Source organism: Magallana gigas, chromosome 5, assembly GCF_963853765.1.
Source record: "Magallana gigas chromosome 5, xbMagGiga1.1, whole genome shotgun sequence".
In the NCBI taxonomy this organism is placed as follows: Eukaryota; Metazoa; Mollusca; class Bivalvia; order Ostreida; family Ostreidae; genus Magallana; species Magallana gigas.
The window spans coordinates 8,212,209-8,229,607 of NC_088857.1; the positions used below are offsets into that span (position 1 = coordinate 8,212,209).

Consider the following 17,399-nt stretch of genomic DNA (forward strand, 5'->3'; position numbering starts at 1 on the left):
TTTCAACTATTATATTGGTTTAAGATAAAGTTATTTTACTTTTACAGTTGATTAAGCATTGATTTATACGATAGCGTACAAGGTAGTTTAAAAATCAAATCAAATTATAATCAAAGTTCCATGTTACATGTTTGCGGTAGGTGCTAGCACGATAAAGGAATGCCCTGAATTGAGGCATTCGATGATTATTTTAGTAAACATTCACATGAGTTTAAACAACTTAAGACTAGATTCTATCGGTCACATATTAATCACTTCTGTAGTTTCATTGTGGAAGCGAACTCATTGCTGCCCCCCCCCCCCCCCACTCCTCCCGCCCCGCTGACAGGTGCTCGCGCTGGATTTTTTTTTAATTGGAGAAAAGATATCAAGATCTGTCGAAAAACATTTTTGGTGGTTTCTTCTTATGTGTAACATTTTGTTTCACTTTCCCACCCCTTTGTTTATTCGGCCAGTCTGTGTTAATTCAATTGCCGCATGCGATCGAGAATCTTGTGCCGCTTCAGCGCACACAGCTCAGAACATTTATAGCCCCAGGTCATCAATTGTTATGTAATTGAGTAACAGTTGGAAGGGTGATTTTACTACATAAAATAATAAAATCATAATATAATCTATTTTAATTCAGTACCATGCGTATAGATTCCCATAATAATTAATTTTTTTATTTCCTTTCAATGTTTACATTTAATTTTGTTCAAAAAATAAATAAATTTTCTATCATTTAAATTGTGTGCTTTATCAAATTCTAATTCCGATTACCTTGAATTCATTAATTTTCCATTGGCTTTTGACAAAAGAGAGACGCCTGACCATCCAATGAAAACAAATACACAGAGTTTGATTGACAGGTTCAGCCAGGTGCAGGTCTCGCCCGATGTCCGAGGTTATGTGTGCTGCTTGCACACAGCCGAATGGTCTCAGTAAGAGTTATCGATGTAAATAGATAATAAAAATACATGCTTATCAAAACATGATCGTGCAAGTTAAAGTTGATTTAGGTTTGTTTCAATAGAAATCATGTTTCGCTAACTGTATTTAATATTTTTTATGTATAGCGAATTTTAATATTGTTTCAGTACTGAAACATCGCATGAAAACGTTAAATATACATGTACTCTGTAACTAGTCGTCTTTTAATACATATACCTTTCTTTTGTTTGTTAAAAATTCGTTCAATTTTGTTAAAGTAATGTAAAACACGCGCGCCATTTTGAAACAATTAACTTGTCAGAGAGTTTCAAACGGTTCTCGCACGCTTTGCTCGAAACGATTTAACACGCTTTGCCCGAAACGCTAAACGGTTTACATGAAACTCTAAAAGGTTTACACGAAACGTTTCTCGCACGTTGGCCGCACGCTTTTTTGGTGTAGTAGTACGTTTTAGGGTCTGTAAATTTTGTCAGCACGCAATTCTAAACTTGCACATAGTCTTCTAAAATTTAGAAATATTTTAATATAGAAGTTATCTTTGAGAAAAGTTTACGTGTTTTGTAGGCGAGTTCAGTTTAAAAAAGAAATACACTTCCTGACATGAATCATGAGTACATACTGTTTAATGTTTATAACAATGCTTGCTACCCTTTGAAAATTTAACTCGCCATTAAACATGATCTCATTTTTTAAACAATGTTTGAAACGATTACATAAACTCTGCTCGACAAATAGTTTTCCTAAAATATTTTCTTCCTTTCTTTTTTCAAAACACGTTTTATATACAGACTTTCAATTACAACACATTTTTATAACAAAAGCAGAACTGAAAGTATAGTCATTATAATCGTAACATATATTTTCAACTCGCAGCAACAACGGAAGACCTACTCGGGGCTTTGCCACGAGCTCTGCTCTAGTTCCAGTTATATAATTTAATAAAGCGTATACCATCAAGGTAGAGGTATACACAGAATGGCCCAGCCTGAATACTTACTTCACCGTTACTCGTGAAATACAAACTTTCAATGTCAGGCCTAATCATGCGTTCTTCAATTTAATTTATAATTTATTCAGACCTGTTCATCTATCGAAGACATTTATAACGGGGGATTATGGATACGTTTATAGTATAAAGGCTTCCACCAGGCTTTATTATCACGGCCCTATCAAAACGTCATAAATAGCCTACATTCGCTGTCAATTTATTTTTTAACCAATATCACTCCAGCTGAGCGATAAATTTGATTTATTTCAATGAATTGACGGGAACTAGATATAGCGATTCGGACATTTGTTTGGACTTTTACTACTTTTTTCAACACACGGCTCTCTTTGAACATTTCTATACGTATACATACTATAAAGGCGATGAAATATTGAATAGAATATTTCAGGTTTAAATCACTTTTGTAATAAGCAGTCAATACTGTCGATAAATTGAACTGCATATCGGTGCGATTGAAACAAACTTGAACGCGGCATCACGTCAATGTGCTGAAGCGATTTGTTACCGAACAGGATGAAAACCTTACTAGCTCTGGAACCATGGCTTAAAACGAAAGCATGATTGCATTGTAGACATAATATATAGCGGTTTGATTTTTATATAAGAAAAACTATTAGAAATGAAGGAGATTATCGTAATTTTTGTTATACAGTTGCTGAGGATTCCAGTTGCTGAATCTCTGGTGAGTATAAAAAATAATGCCAGTAAAAGTCTATTTAGAAATATAATTCTTAATTGAAATAATTAAAATAATGTATTTTTTTAACAAGTATACAAAGATTGAACAAGATATAACACCTTAACAATATGTTTTGATTTTATCATTTCTTAACATCATTGTTAATGTATAAAACAGGACTTTTATTTATCATCAGATTATTATATTATATAAAATAGCTCTACACAGAAATAAGTGGCCAAAATAACGTTATTTTGTCTGCCGTTTAATCAATCGGACGATCGTATTAGACAAAGTCGGAGATATATATATATATATATATATATATATATATATATATATATATATATATATATTTATAAATTGTATTTTAGTGTGTGATGACTTTTTATGCTGCTTAATCAATCTGGCCACTGTGTTTAAAAATAAATATAAGGATTTTATGTTTACTAAATACATAAAGATACCCCTATTTGAATTTTAGATAATGTAGTAATCATATAAATATATGTTTATTTTATACTTTACTGATTTTTGTTCTGTTTCTTTTTTTGTCGCCAGCCACCTGTAATTTCCGGTCTTCCCAGCTCCATCACTCTGATTGAGAGCGAAACCGGAAGTAGCACGACCTCTCTCTACACACTCACGGTCTCCGATCCCGAGGGCGACCTATTTTCCTGCGTCATTAGCACCATTAACCCCACCGTAACAGGGTTCCAAGTCACTACAAGTAATTAGCGCCACCTATTGCTTGTAGTTTTGATAGTCTTATTTTCAGAACGCAATATCTCCTTAGTTTTAATTGCCTGAAATACCTGTTTGGTATTTTAAATTTAAGTTAGTTTTACCTACAATTCTAGATCTTGAATATTAAATTACCCGTGTTCTTTAAAAAACTTATTGCTATGTAATAGTTTATAATTAAGGAAACAAAAATGCCGAGTTACAACTAACCTATTAAGATGTTATAAGAAATATGATTGGGTGACAATTTCAAACAAGAAACGATATCCTGCTAACTTTGTAAATTGCAAGAATTTTATAGCATAAAATGATTTGATGTCGCTTTTAAATATAATCATTTACTATTAAAAATTTAAATTTTAAAAGATTTCTATTTTTGTGTATATATAAAAAAATATGTATCAGTAATTTTCGTTCACAGCGTCAGTCTCGTTTTTAAGTTCATTGCATCTCTATTAGTTTTTTTTTTAATTTTATTAGTTTTACATGGTTTAATAGTTTCATAGTTTAATCCTCTGTTTCAACAGAAAAACTGTACCTGCTGTCTAACCCGGGCTTTGACTATGGCACCACTTCCTCCTACGCCATTAGTTTCCAATGCACCGACTCCAACGGGGAAACCTCGGCGACTCAGACCCTGACTGTCAACATCCTCCCCAACACCCCACCTACGATTTCCGGTCTCCCCTCCTCCGTCACCGTCAATGACGGGGAGGACGGACCCCTCAAGATCTATGACGTCAGCGTCACTGACGTCGAAAGCGACTCTTTCTCATGCTCTATGTCACCTACTGGAACTCCTTTTAATTACCAGTCATCACCAGGTATAAAAAATTAGCATTACATTCTTTTAAAAACCTTTCTCAATCCCAAAATGTTGTAAGCTTTTTTCTTTAATATCTTTTCCTCATCTTTTAACATCAATTTTATTGCATTTTAACACGTCTTCCTGAATATTTCTTTTTTATATATCTATATATTGCATATTTATTCCATTTCTGTTTTCAGGGCACGCTATCTTTGTGAACAGTGCCCCGGGTCTAGATGCCACCACAACTCCTTCCTACGCACTAACCATAACTTGCGCAGATAACTATGGCTCATCACAGGGCATACTGACCGTCAACGTGGTGGCGAACGCGCCTCCCGACATCACCAATCTACCCGCCTCCACCACCGTGCAGGAGAGCGCCGCGGGTGGATCCAGCATCTTCACCGTGACGGTGGCGGATCCAGACAGTGACACATTCAGCTGTACAATGACCAGTTCCCCAGCCTCATCAGCTTTTTCACTACTGTACACCACTAGTAAGTATCTGCAGAACTGTAGCTGTATGGGAGAAATTCAGGTTGACATGTAAGGCCGAATTTTCAATTGCAGCTGCAGATCTGCTGCTTCGCAAATAAGATGTTCTTTGATGTTTCTATCAATGCAATCACGGTGCACGTAATTTTTTTTATTGATAAATAAGTAATTTAACGATGAGCGTAATTGATTTCCATTACAGAATACGACATCAACCTTAACACTGGGCACGGGTTGGACCCCACCGTGACCAGCTCCTACACACTGACTGTCACGTGCACGGACAGTAACGGGAAATCCTCATCCTCTAGCCTCACGGTCTCTGTGTCCCCGAATGCTGTCCCCGTGATCACGAACCTACCCGACGTGACCAGCGTCAGCGAAAGCGAGACGGCAAAAACGGAACTTATAGCACTGACCGTAACCGATGCGGAGTCTGATTCATTCACATGCTCCATAACAACAACAGGACCATTTTCAATGGAATTCGTTTCGTCAAGTTAGTGTCACAATCTTTTAATTCAATATTTATTTGTTCTCATTCATGGAAGCTTGTAAATGAATTTTCCAACTTCTATTTTACAGAGTATAGAATATTCTTGAACGCTGCCCCTGGGTTAAGCTATACCACGACGTCGTCATATACTATACCAGTCACATGTTCAGACAATTACGGCACGAGTGCAGCTGCTTCGCTAACCGTGAACGTTGTTGCTAACACCGGACCTGTTATTTCCGGTCTTCCCGCTTCCGTTTCCGTCACAGAGAGTGACACCGGTGGCAGCAGTATTTACACCCTGACTGTTACAGACCCGGATCCCTACACGTGCTCCATCCAGTCCTCAACTCCGACCACCACGTCTTTTTCAATGGTGAAAACAGGAACTCGTAAGTAATCATAAAACACCTGACCGAGTTTTTTTTAGATATACATAATTTATATACACATTATTATTAGTTGACCCAATTCTTTTTCATAGAATATGATGTTCATTTGAACACCGGCCATTCCCTGGATGCGAGCAGTGTCTCATCTTACGCCCTGACATTGCAGTGCTCTGATGGAACTGCCTCTACCGGGGTGTTGACCGTCAATGTACAGGCGAACACACCCCCTGACATCACTAGTCTTCCCGCCACTTCCAGTGTAGCGGCCGGGGAGGCCGGGAGTCGTACCCTACACACCCTCGCTGTGACAGAAACTGATCCGTACACGTGCACTATGTCTAGTTCGCCGACAAGCGCCATGTTTACTTTAAACTTTGCTGCATCAAGTACGTGGCATTCTAAATTATTAATGTACTTAGATGATATTATTTTATTTTATTATTATTTATGAAGTACGTCATTGTTTCTTATTATTAGCGTACACTGTTGAACTGGCAAATAATCCAACATTTGGCGGCACGTCATCGTTCACACTAACCGTAACGTGTTCTGATAGCTGGGGGTCAACGTCCAAAGCTCTGACCGTCACGGTGACCCCGAACTCTCCTCCCGTCATAACCGGGCTCCCAACCACAGTCACCGTCACTGAGACTGAAACAGCAGCAAGATGTCTACACACAGTGGCAGTCACCGACCCGGAAGTACCTATCACGTGTGCTGTGACGTCAGCTCCTGCTGGTCCGTTTGAAATGGTTCAAAACCCAGCCACGCCGTGTGAGTACATAATTTTGACCAGTGAATAGCTTCTTCTGTTATCTTCTGTAAGAATATTTCAATTTATTTTCCCTTTATATTTAGCATATGAGGTGTGTCTGATGTCAAACGCAATAACAAGTTTGGATGCGGTGACGGCACCAACACATGACGTCACCGTTACCTGTACCGACAGTGCAGGGGGGTCAGCTAGTGCAATATTGTACGTAGACGTAACACAAAATGATCCACCGGTTATCACTGGATTGCCTGTTACAGTGCAGGTATTGGAAAATGAAGTTTTGGAGCGCAAACTTCACGATTTAACAGTGACTGACCCGGAGAGCGACACGTTTTCATGTGTTCTAACAACTAGTCCGACGGGGGGACCGTTTGATTTGAGACGAGATGCCGTCACTCTAGGTAATTATATCTCAATATAACCTAATGGCTGTAACCTGTATGTTTTTATTCATATTTATCATGTTACCGAATGTTTTGCATGATAGCGTACTCTGTGTATCTGGATAACCTCCCGACTCTGAGCTACAGTACAGTACCAAGTTACACTCTCACCGTCACTTGTACAGACTCGCCCAAAGGTCGCTCAACGTCAAACACGTTACAAGTCGACATCCAGGAAAACAGACCCCCAACGCTGACCAATCTTCCGGGTAAATCTATAATTTTATAGTCAGTAGTTATTTTGTAGAAAGATATTATGTATAGTTTATGGGTTTAAAATTATTGGTGTTTATTTCCATTCAAATTTCAGCCACTGGCACCGCCAACGCTATGACGACCCTGAAATCCGGCTCTATATTTACGGTGACCGGGAATGATTTGGATTCAGACACCATTCTATACAGTATGAGAACCTCCCCCACCACGACCAGTTTCGCCATTAATCAGGTGACTGGGGAAATAACTGCCACCCAGGACCTCAAGTACGAACTGACGTCAAGCTTTGTTTTCAACGTCACAGCTTCAGATTCTCGTACTTCGACGCATGCGCTCTACGCGCTAACTCTCACAAGTAAGTTTGTGCCGACCTTGACAGACGAACTTCTTAAAATGTTTCTTCTATTTTTTTTTTACATTTTCTTTAATCTTTATTGTAGATATCAATACAAAGCCGACCATTAGTAGTTTGGTTTTGAACGGAGTGGACAATTTGTACTTTCCGGAGCTGACAACGGCGGCCGGGGCGACATTGTACACTCCCACAATATATGATCCAGACACCGGTCAGACGCAGACCGTCACCATTAATGTCTATCCTGCAGGACAGACTGATATGTTTACTGTCGCCACCGGAAGTACGTCATTATCATTATCATCATCATCATCATTATTATTTTGATCTTCAATGTCTTGGTTGTTTTTGGTTTCATTAAGATAGTGGCATTTCATTTTCAGATACCATTGCGCTTGCAGCAGGAAAATCCTTTGATTATGAGACATTGAATTATTACCGGCTAGCTCTATACGTTACTGACACTATGGCCACTTCCGGACCATATTATCTCAATATCCATGTTCTGGATGATCCGGAAGTCTGTAAATTTCCGCAAAATTTGTACAGATACGACACATATGAGGCTGGTGTAAGTAATATTCTTGAGCTATATCTTGAAGAAGGGTCATACTATAGTAAAATTTAAAATATACTTCATTTTTTAGAAGGGTCAAGAACAACCGTCTTATTAAAATATAAAGAAAAAGAAACATTTACAACACGATTTACCGGTTCACAAAGTTCAGTCATCTGATCTGATGTTGACCGATTTATTTTTAGATTGGGGGTGGTAACATTGACTTGGGGTTCCACGCCCTGGTGGAGGACGTCGATAACCCAGACAGCCTCACTTTTAGCCTGGTGACCACCACCAACAGCAATCTGTTCAACATTAGCAAAACAACGGGCGTCATCACGTACGCCGTGGATTACGATATTGACAAGACGCACCCCCAAAATCTCTCAATCATCGTGAAATGCACGGACACATTCGGCGAAACAGGTAACATTGAATGCAAATTATTTTTAGATACAATTATTTTTGTTATAGCGTTGTTGCATATCAAATCATTAATGTCAAACGTAAAATACAAGGTTTTTGTTTAAGGTACTGCCACGGTTTCTCTCTACATCAAAGACGTCAATGACAACGAACCGGATTTTACGTCATCGGGTTACGTCATGGTGGTGAGCCAGTACACGCAGCCGGGGGCTTTAATCGGGAGAGTAACCGCTAATGACATCGATCAAAACGAGAACGCTGAAGTGGAGTACGACGGAAGTTCCGCCACAGGGTCTCAGTACTACAAGGTCATGAAAAATGGCCAGATCTATCTGACCCGTGAAATAAATTTTGAGTATGGTATGACGCATCGTGTCTACGTCACTGCCGTGGACCATGGCTCTCCACAGCTGACCGGGACGTCATACGTGGATATCGTCTACCGCGAGACTTCCACTACCTCCACCACAACGGCTGCATCCACGTACCAGGACTGGTGGAGCAAGCCGGAAAATGTCGCCATGGTGGCCATCTTGAGTATTCTCGGCTTGCTGTTGCTAGCTCTTCTTGCCTACTTGATCTATCGCTGCTGTTTGGGGCGATCCTGTTCAATGCCAAAGTGAGGCTTCTTCAAAATTATTTTATGACAACTTGACATGTTTGATGCTTATTATATACACGAGAAATGTTCAATGGTTTATCCATGTACATTTTATCTGTATATTTCAATGACAGAACTTTTTTTTTGTTTTTGTTTTTAGTTGCGACTGTTGTAAACGTAAACCATCCAACAGTCTCCGAAAGTAAGTGGTTTTCTCTTGCATCAACTTCCGTGTAAATTATATTAAGTGAACACGTCAGCTATTCACCGGTATGTTTTTTTCTCGTAGATTAAAGAACCCAGGACCTGAGAAATTTAAACTCTGGGATGCCAGTAAGTAAAAGTACAATATACATGTAATGAATGTCCATAATTTAATAACAGCACCAAATGCCACTCTTTTGAATATGACAATGCACTATTCTTTATCTGAAGTGAGCAATCGGTGTTTAAATTGCTCAAGGTGTCGTGAAAAAATGAGTTTGTGATGTGTGTGGTTTAAAGTAAACAATTTCTATTGACAATGAAACGTAATCTTGTGAGCTAGCATTAACAAAATAAATTGTTGTGTGCAAAAGTACAATGTAAGTAAACCGTTTGATGTTTGTTTTTACAGACGACTTGAACAAAAAGAGGGACCCATATTCCACTGCCACATTAGAAGAAGGGTTACCGGAGACGATGAAAATGTGACGTAATGTAGATGACGTCAATCGTGTTTATATTTTGAATTGATTTACATAGCAGTTATGTGCCAAAAGTTTTGTATGAATTGTATTGATGTTTACCAGAATTTGAATTGCGTATATGAGGGATATTTATTTATTTATTCTATTGTTAATTGTGTATTTAGAATATAAAGAATTTTATACAATGTTTTTTTCTCGTTCTAAATAATTGGCAAGGGTACGCTAGTATTACATGTAGATACAAAGCGTGATTTTATACATGATTTGGACTATGGGAATGCCATGGTAAATATAGTATGTTCTTCAGGTCTGAAGATGGGTTTACAAAGAGTATTTACACCTTGACATTACACCAGAAACTTGGTCCAATGTCACTGCTTTTCCTATATCCATTTTAAAGTCGAAGTTTGAGCCAGATTGGGCCAAACATAAAAATCACAATCCAGACAGCTGACATTAGATAATGACAACTCGGCCACTAAATTGTTTCTAGATTCTTAGAGCGCTGATACCCGGATTAAGGAAATTTGTAGAACCTCCTACATAACAAAGGAAATATTCGGTTACATGTAGATGCAAGAAATATGCCTGCTACACTAGTTCAAGACATGTTATTTTAGACAACATTTAATGGAAAGGTGAAACGTCTATTGCCCTACTTCGAATGGCCAGGGCAACTTTCAAATGTGGTACACTTCTTTTTACAAGAAGGAATACACAAACTTACTCCATTTTCTAAAAACTTTCATTGGGTATTCAACTTAACCATGTTACAAATAACGCCAGTTTGCTGTAGAAGTCATGAGGCATCTCTTTTTTTAGACCTTTTATCAGATCTGTAACAACTTTTTAGTGTTTATTAATATAAATTGTATCATGTAAAAACGTGAGTCTTCAAGGTCAAGTCGTCGAGGGGACGGCTTCTTCCTTTTGCAATGAATAAGGTCGGTCTTGTTTCCACGTCGATCCCTCCATTTCGGTTTTATGAAACCTATGACTTAAATGATTGTGTTATTTTTAAAATTTGTTTAAATTCGGTTTAATTTGCATGCACTAAGGTCAGATTCCTCTTGTCACTTTTGAATTATAAAGATTCTGTGGCGTAATACATAAACTTTATGCAACTGCCTTACATGTGATAACAATATTTATTATACTTTCATGTTAAATACTGAAATCTGATTGGTTAAGACGCAGTTGATAATCCGTTCTATTACCCTCAGCGTTAGCAACACACTTGGCAAGAGGTAACATTACGAATTGTTACATGCGCGTAAATGATGCGCGTACGGTTCGCCGTAAAAATTCAAGTCATTCCTATAGAAAAGCAGTTAAGTTTTCTTTAAAATTATGACATTCAGTATAATAAAATAAATAGTGCCTGTTTGGGAGGATAACAGTCGAAATTGACACCCCTCGAAAACCATTGTCAAACTCCGCTTCGCGTCAGTTGACAATATTTTTCTCGGGGTGTCAATTTCGACTGTTACCCTCCCAAACAGGCACTATTTATATATTATCACAGGTAAGGCAGTTACATAAAGTTTAAAGTATTACGCCAAAGAATCTTTATAATTGGTAAACACCGTACCTTTGTTAATGCTTTGATAACATTCAGCACGTTGGGACACACGCACGTTGGAATTGTTGCCAATGGATAAATAGGACACTACCAAGGGTGTTGAAACTTGCTCCAAGTTGTGCAATTTTCAATATTATGTCATAATTCTTACGTACAATGTATATAGAAAACCATTTAATATAGGCCAGATATCTACTGCGATCTCGGTATACTAAATCTAAATACTTTCAAAACAGAAAATTCGTTTCTACTTTAAATCACTTTAAATCACCAACAAAAAGAAACTCTCAAGATGATTGTAATAAAAAAAATAGAAATTGATCCATTAATACGTAACTCTCCTAAAATTTGGTTAAGTTTCTTCCGTAATAACTACAAGTATATAATAATGCATAATTGTTCGCATGCGTCAATAAAATTATGTATGCATGAATCAAGCCTTTTTTGAGTAATAAAATAAACGAAATAACTATTTATCTATTAATGTAAAGTACATAATCGGGATTTATTTGGTCATTTCTGTCTTTGGTTTAAGAGAACTGTTAAGCATATAGACAAGAATAATACTTTTATTTATTATTTGTCCATATGTATACATGTATTTGTTGACATTGCGCGTGTTTAAGGAACTGTAATGTTGACTCAAGTTGAACGAATCCGTTGTTTATTATTTACGTATGCCTTATACCGACACCAATTGTAAAAGCATGAGAAATAACAAAATAAACCAGTTCAATCCAGATTTGCCGTCATTTGAAGTTCAAGGTATAAAACAACAAATAAGGTTAACTTTCAGTGCGCTTTTTCGCTCCTTCACTAGTACCCGGTTTTGCGAAGCATTATTTTAAAGTCACTGTTAAAACTATGTCGAGGTAAAAGATGAAATATGATGGCGTATTTTAGAATTCGTTCAAAATAACTTCAACCCATGGCCAAATTTTCAGTGTGTCAAAAGATGTACATCTGAATCTGAAATGTTCCTTGCAATTATTCAGATATTTCTTTTTGAGATTTTTTAGACTTTACAGTCTGAATTCCAATATTTCTAAGCCCCAATACCAATCAATTTTTGTTAAAATAAAAGATACATTGCTTTGCAAGTAGTGTTCTATGTTCGACATCTGGGCTCCCATGGCAAAATTAAAAGAAATATTTTAAGTTGGATTTTTTTCCATCTTAGAATTTATTCTTGTTGCATCCTTTTACCATGCAAAATTTTTTTCTTATGCAGATAAATCATTTCCAATTCTTACCGTTAATTTAAAAGCTGACAATTAATAAAAAGTCTTTTTGGAATTTTATGAATAGTTTCCATGCTGTTTACAGTGCTTATGGTTATAACGTGAAAAGAAATACCTAAGCCGCTAAATAGAAAAGGCATTGATTTTGATTGATGTAATGTATTCATTGAAATGACTTTAAAAGTATATAAAAAAAAAAACTTGACCCTGTGGTTATCTGATCGCTACTTCTCATCTTCCTAACCATGCCTGGATGGCATTAAAGAAGTGTATGTTTATGCATGTACACCATTTATATACTGCATTTTCTTCATTTTGAATAACTTTTTATCGTTTACATAGAGACAAAGAACACAGCCAAATAGATCAATGTTTATTAAGGTTATTCATTGACGATCGGCTTTAATATGCTACCGCATTAAGAATATAAATAAATAGATAATTGTATGCTCATGGTCACTTCTTTATAACAATTTTAATGCCCCATTGAAACTCTTTCTCTTTAGATCGAAATGATTTAATTGTCGCTGAAATCTTGAATTCTTTCTTAAGTTTGACAACTTCAATGACATCTTTAGGAGGCGACAAAGATGCACGTCCAACTTTTCAAATATTGAGTTGATGTGCATAATGTTATCATTCAGACCAAGAACATGTTCTCCTGAATGGGATTAAATATCAGGTGTTAGAATTATTACATAAGTATTATAAAACAACGACAACGAAACCGTCGATCAGCATAAAAGCACAAGACTTTGAGAGACTTTTCTTCCTAAAAAGATTTTGATCAGTCCTAAATCCTCTGGTATGGTACATGTACATGTAGGAGCTAGCACAATACGTAAGACTTGCTCCAATCGCAGTCCTGTAGTACGTGTTTTTGCATAAAATTTATTTCTGAAAGGATGATTGAATAAATTAAAAAAGTAAAAATCTTAAAGGTCGGATCTTTTTCTTTTGTAATAGATGTTATAAAGTATATAAGATACTTTTTCTGTTTCCGTGATCATATATAATAAAATGCAATGTTAAGGTGAACATTTTGATTTTTCTGTAATCATTTCACAGATTGGAAAATATACTATTATTTATTATTTTTTTTTATAGATAATATACATGTATATACGGTACGAGTTTGTCTTTGATTACTTTACAATTATTTAGAGAACAAATATTTACTTGCATGTACTCTGAACAATTCATTTGTCAATATATTTGTATACTTAGTACCTAAACAAATTGTTCTGACTAAATAGATTGGACAGAGTGACCCGGTTATATTTGCTGACAACAAATAAAGAGTTCATGCATGCGTTAGGTTTAAAACAACAAAAAGTAAAACCTAATGTGTCAATTTTCATACAGGTTTTCTCTTCTTTTAAAAATGGGTTTTAGCTGAAGGCAACCTACATTATTATCGAAAACGACCAGTTGCGTAGAAATCATGACTATGTAACAAAATCAGTTTGGTTGTAAAAAAAAAAAATAAAGATAGAAAATTATACTGATATTTTTATGAATAACTGCTTTGGTGTAAATTGTACTAGGAAATTTTATTATTTATTGACTACATGTCAATAAGCTAAAGCTATTTTTTCTCAATGCTTGCGTTTCTTCGGAGGTCAAAATATTCGAAACGACAACAGCGGAACCACGATATAAAGCAGTTAGTTGGGACTATCAGATGGCACTGGAAAAGATTATTTCGTACCTATAAATTTAATCAAAAACATTCAATATCAGTATTTTCAAAAGCAATGTCCTTTTGAATATAGAAGCTGCCCTTCAGTTAAACCTTTATTACAGTTTTCTTTCGATATATTTGATATATTTTAAGCTACCTACTCGAGATCAAAAGTGAAAAGAATAAAAATGCTTTGAAAAAAGATATAAAAATGATAGATATAATTTATTCAATGAAAAGAAATAGAGCTATCTACAGAAACATAAAGAAAATGGTGATGAAGAACATATATAAAATCGGTATTATTTATCTTTATTGCCATTAATCTTTTGCAAGAATTAGTTGCATAAAATGTTTTGGCATGATGATTCGTTTTACATAACTACATTAACTACATGTAAATGCATTTTTTTTTTTGGTGAACAATGATATTTAGGTCTATGACGTTCGACTTTGTTTTGTTAAATAACCTTAAAAATACATCTCTGAACAAACTCCAGCTAACTCAAATATATAATTTGAATTTTGAAATTCCAGGTCTTTTCTTAATCGATTTTTATTTCAAATTATCTCTTTGTCAACGAAACCTTGAAATCTGTTTCGTTTGAAAACTTAATAATTTCAAACGCATCTTTTTGGAAGCAATATATTCTTAAGTGTTAGACTGAGACTTCAGACTGAGACCCAAATCTGTCTTTTAGCTTGACACGCTTTGATAAAGTTCAACTTTATTAGAATAAATATGTCATAAAAGAAGTATGTTTATTCATTATATATTTTTTTGATTTTTTCCAAAAATGTAATTTAACGAAATCTAGCTGAGAACATACTCTGTATTGATCAGTTGTAAGGTTGTCCAAACTGATAAACTTCTCCGTTAAACGTCATCTTTGAACTAAAAAACTCACGATGGTCGATAAATTTGAAACAAATTTTTCAAAAAGTGATTATTATTCAATTACAGGTATATTAATCAAAGTTCATATACTGTGATTATAGACGGTAAAACAAAATATCTTTTAAGAGGATGAGTGTGATATTTAAAAAAATAAAACATCGCAAAAATACTAAGTTTTCTAATTTGATAACATATATAAGCTGGTGAATCAGCGCGCTTTTATAAAATTATGATTTTCGTAAAAAAAAAAAAATAACAATAAAAAAATAACGTTTTGGGGACAAATCAACGCACTTTTTAAAAACATTTTTCAAAGTGCGTTAAAGGAGTGCACATTAACGTTTTAATCATGGAGGCACTTTACGAAATTTGAAAAAATATGCATAAAATAAAAATAATGTCCCCCTTCCCAAGCATAATTATCAGTACCGGCCGCCAGAAAGCGGTCTGTTACTAGTATATGATATGAAAGTAAAAATAGATCATGAACGTTTTGACGGAGCTATAATCATAAATGTCTAGTTCAACTGAACGATTTGTCTTTGCAACGCATCTTTGCTCGCAGAGAGCGTGTGCTTTAACAAGATCATATTTTTAAAATAATTTTGAAAAAGTATACTGTATATTAGTGAAATATATATTCTTTGCATTCTAAAGCAATTGGCTGATGTACATAACTTTGTATATATGTTTAGAGTGGATTGTTCATGTACTACAAACATTTCAAATATATTTTTTATTCAGAAAAAGAAAACCTTTGAATGCCGGTTTGCGGCTGTCGTTTTGACGCTAGCGTCAATTTTATCCTGATTTGCTTATAACGTTGTTATTACACCTTTTGTCGATTTTGCGTTGACGTAAACAAAATGACAAAAAGATGTACTGCTGTAATTGACGCACTCTATCATATTGAAAAACAAGCTGACATAACAGAGGTGTCTGTGGTGCAAACAGAATCGCCAATAAAAGGCCGGGGAAAAAGACTTGAGTTGCCCATAAAACTGAATTGCAGTTATGCCTATTTTTTAAAAAGTGTTTTAGATTTATCTAACATGGTTCAAATTATTTTACACCGAATCTGAACATTTCAAAATTATGCGTTAAAATCAAATAATCATAAGTGCGCACTTTCTCTCCAAATGCATTGTAACATTGACCCTATTTTACACCAACTTTAACGTTATACAGTGAATTACCAGGTATTTCTAGACAAACTGTATTCGTCTTTTTGGTTGAATCAGATTGTACTGTTATCTTTGAGTATGGTGTTACGTTGGGGGTTAGCGTTGTCACCGATTTTAATTAGCACTCTGTCTGCCGACAATGATTGAAATTGTATAAAAGTCAATAGAAAAATGATTTACTTCTCGTTTTGAATCAAATCAGCACTTTTAAACTGTTTGAAGGTAGGGGATGTTTATTTAAACATGAAATCTTTGGGGATAAAGAAATTAAAAAGATTGAGAAATCAAAGTTAGGGAACCCTTTGAAGAAGATGTGTTGTGTCTCCACATTTTAGGTGCGTCTGAACTGCCCAATATGTTGACATCTATTTCGTAAACCAGCGAACACATTATATTTCATACTACGTCAAAAAATGTCGTTATTTTTGTTAAAACTCTTTCTAAGCCTTTTTTCATTTCTGTTTGGAAAACAGAATGAGCATACATGTATGTCGCAAATCTTCTGATGATTGACTTGGTTGAAGCTACAGTGTACCGATGTTGAAGTATAAGTTACAATTGAGAATTATTGCCGTTTACTTGTATATTCAGTATTAGTCTGTCATGAAAATTTAAAAAAAAAAATGATATTTTAAATATATATATAGATATATATTTAGATTATATATATATATATATATATATATATATATATATATATATATATATATATATATATATATATATATATATATATATATATATATATATATATATATATTTATATATATTTCAATCTCTATTCAGCTCCAGCTATGGGAATAAAATACGTTAATTTATCTCACAGGTAATTTAATAATTGATAAATAAATACACCAACTAAATCCATCTAAAAACTTTCATTGGATATTCAACTTAACCATGTTACAAATTAACGCCAGTTTGCTGTAGAAGTCATGAGGCATCTCTTTTTTTAGACCTTTTATCAGAGCTGTAACAACTTTTTAGTGTTTATTAATATAAATTGTATCATGTAACAACGTGAGTCTTCAAGGTCAAGTCGTCGAGGGGGCGGCTTCTTCCTTTTGCAATGAATAAGGTCGGTCTTGTTTCCACGTCGATCCCTCCATTTCGGTTTTATGAAACCTATGACTTAAATGATTGTGTTATTTTTTAAATTTGTTTAAATTCGGTTTAATTTGCATGCA

The 17,399-nt window shown here is 35.2% G+C and overlaps 1 protein-coding gene across 1 annotated transcript; it reads left to right on the forward strand.

Moving 5' to 3' along the window:
* Positions 1–1,902: 1,902 nt before the first annotated feature.
* LOC105317917 (mucin-3A) lies at positions 1,903–9,810 on the forward strand. Its single transcript, XM_011414730.4, has 18 exons — positions 1,903–2,624; positions 3,183–3,351; positions 3,893–4,189; positions 4,374–4,673; positions 4,874–5,170; positions 5,257–5,559; positions 5,652–5,945; positions 6,037–6,333; positions 6,418–6,735; positions 6,822–6,986; positions 7,088–7,348; positions 7,434–7,631; positions 7,732–7,919; positions 8,111–8,333; positions 8,439–8,952; positions 9,095–9,136; positions 9,224–9,267; positions 9,551–9,810. Exons 1-18 carry the CDS (start codon positions 2,562–2,564, stop codon positions 9,625–9,627), a joined length of 4,050 nt encoding a protein of 1,349 aa, XP_011413032.3. The 5' UTR covers positions 1,903–2,561; the 3' UTR covers positions 9,628–9,810.
* Positions 9,811–17,399: the final 7,589 nt, after the last annotated feature.

Bases quoted from the DNA above. Each gene is read 5' to 3' on its own strand.
- LOC105317917 (XM_011414730.4), top strand. From the start codon at position 2,562: ATGAAGGAGATTATCGTAATTTTTGTTATACAGTTGCTGAGGATTCCA. The intron at 8,334-8,438 runs GTAACATTGAAT...TTTTTGTTTAAG, and splicing joins GGACACATTCGGCGAAACAG to GTACTGCCACGGTTTCTCTC. The intron at 9,137-9,223 runs GTAAGTGGTTTT...TTTTTCTCGTAG, and splicing joins CCATCCAACAGTCTCCGAAA to ATTAAAGAACCCAGGACCTG.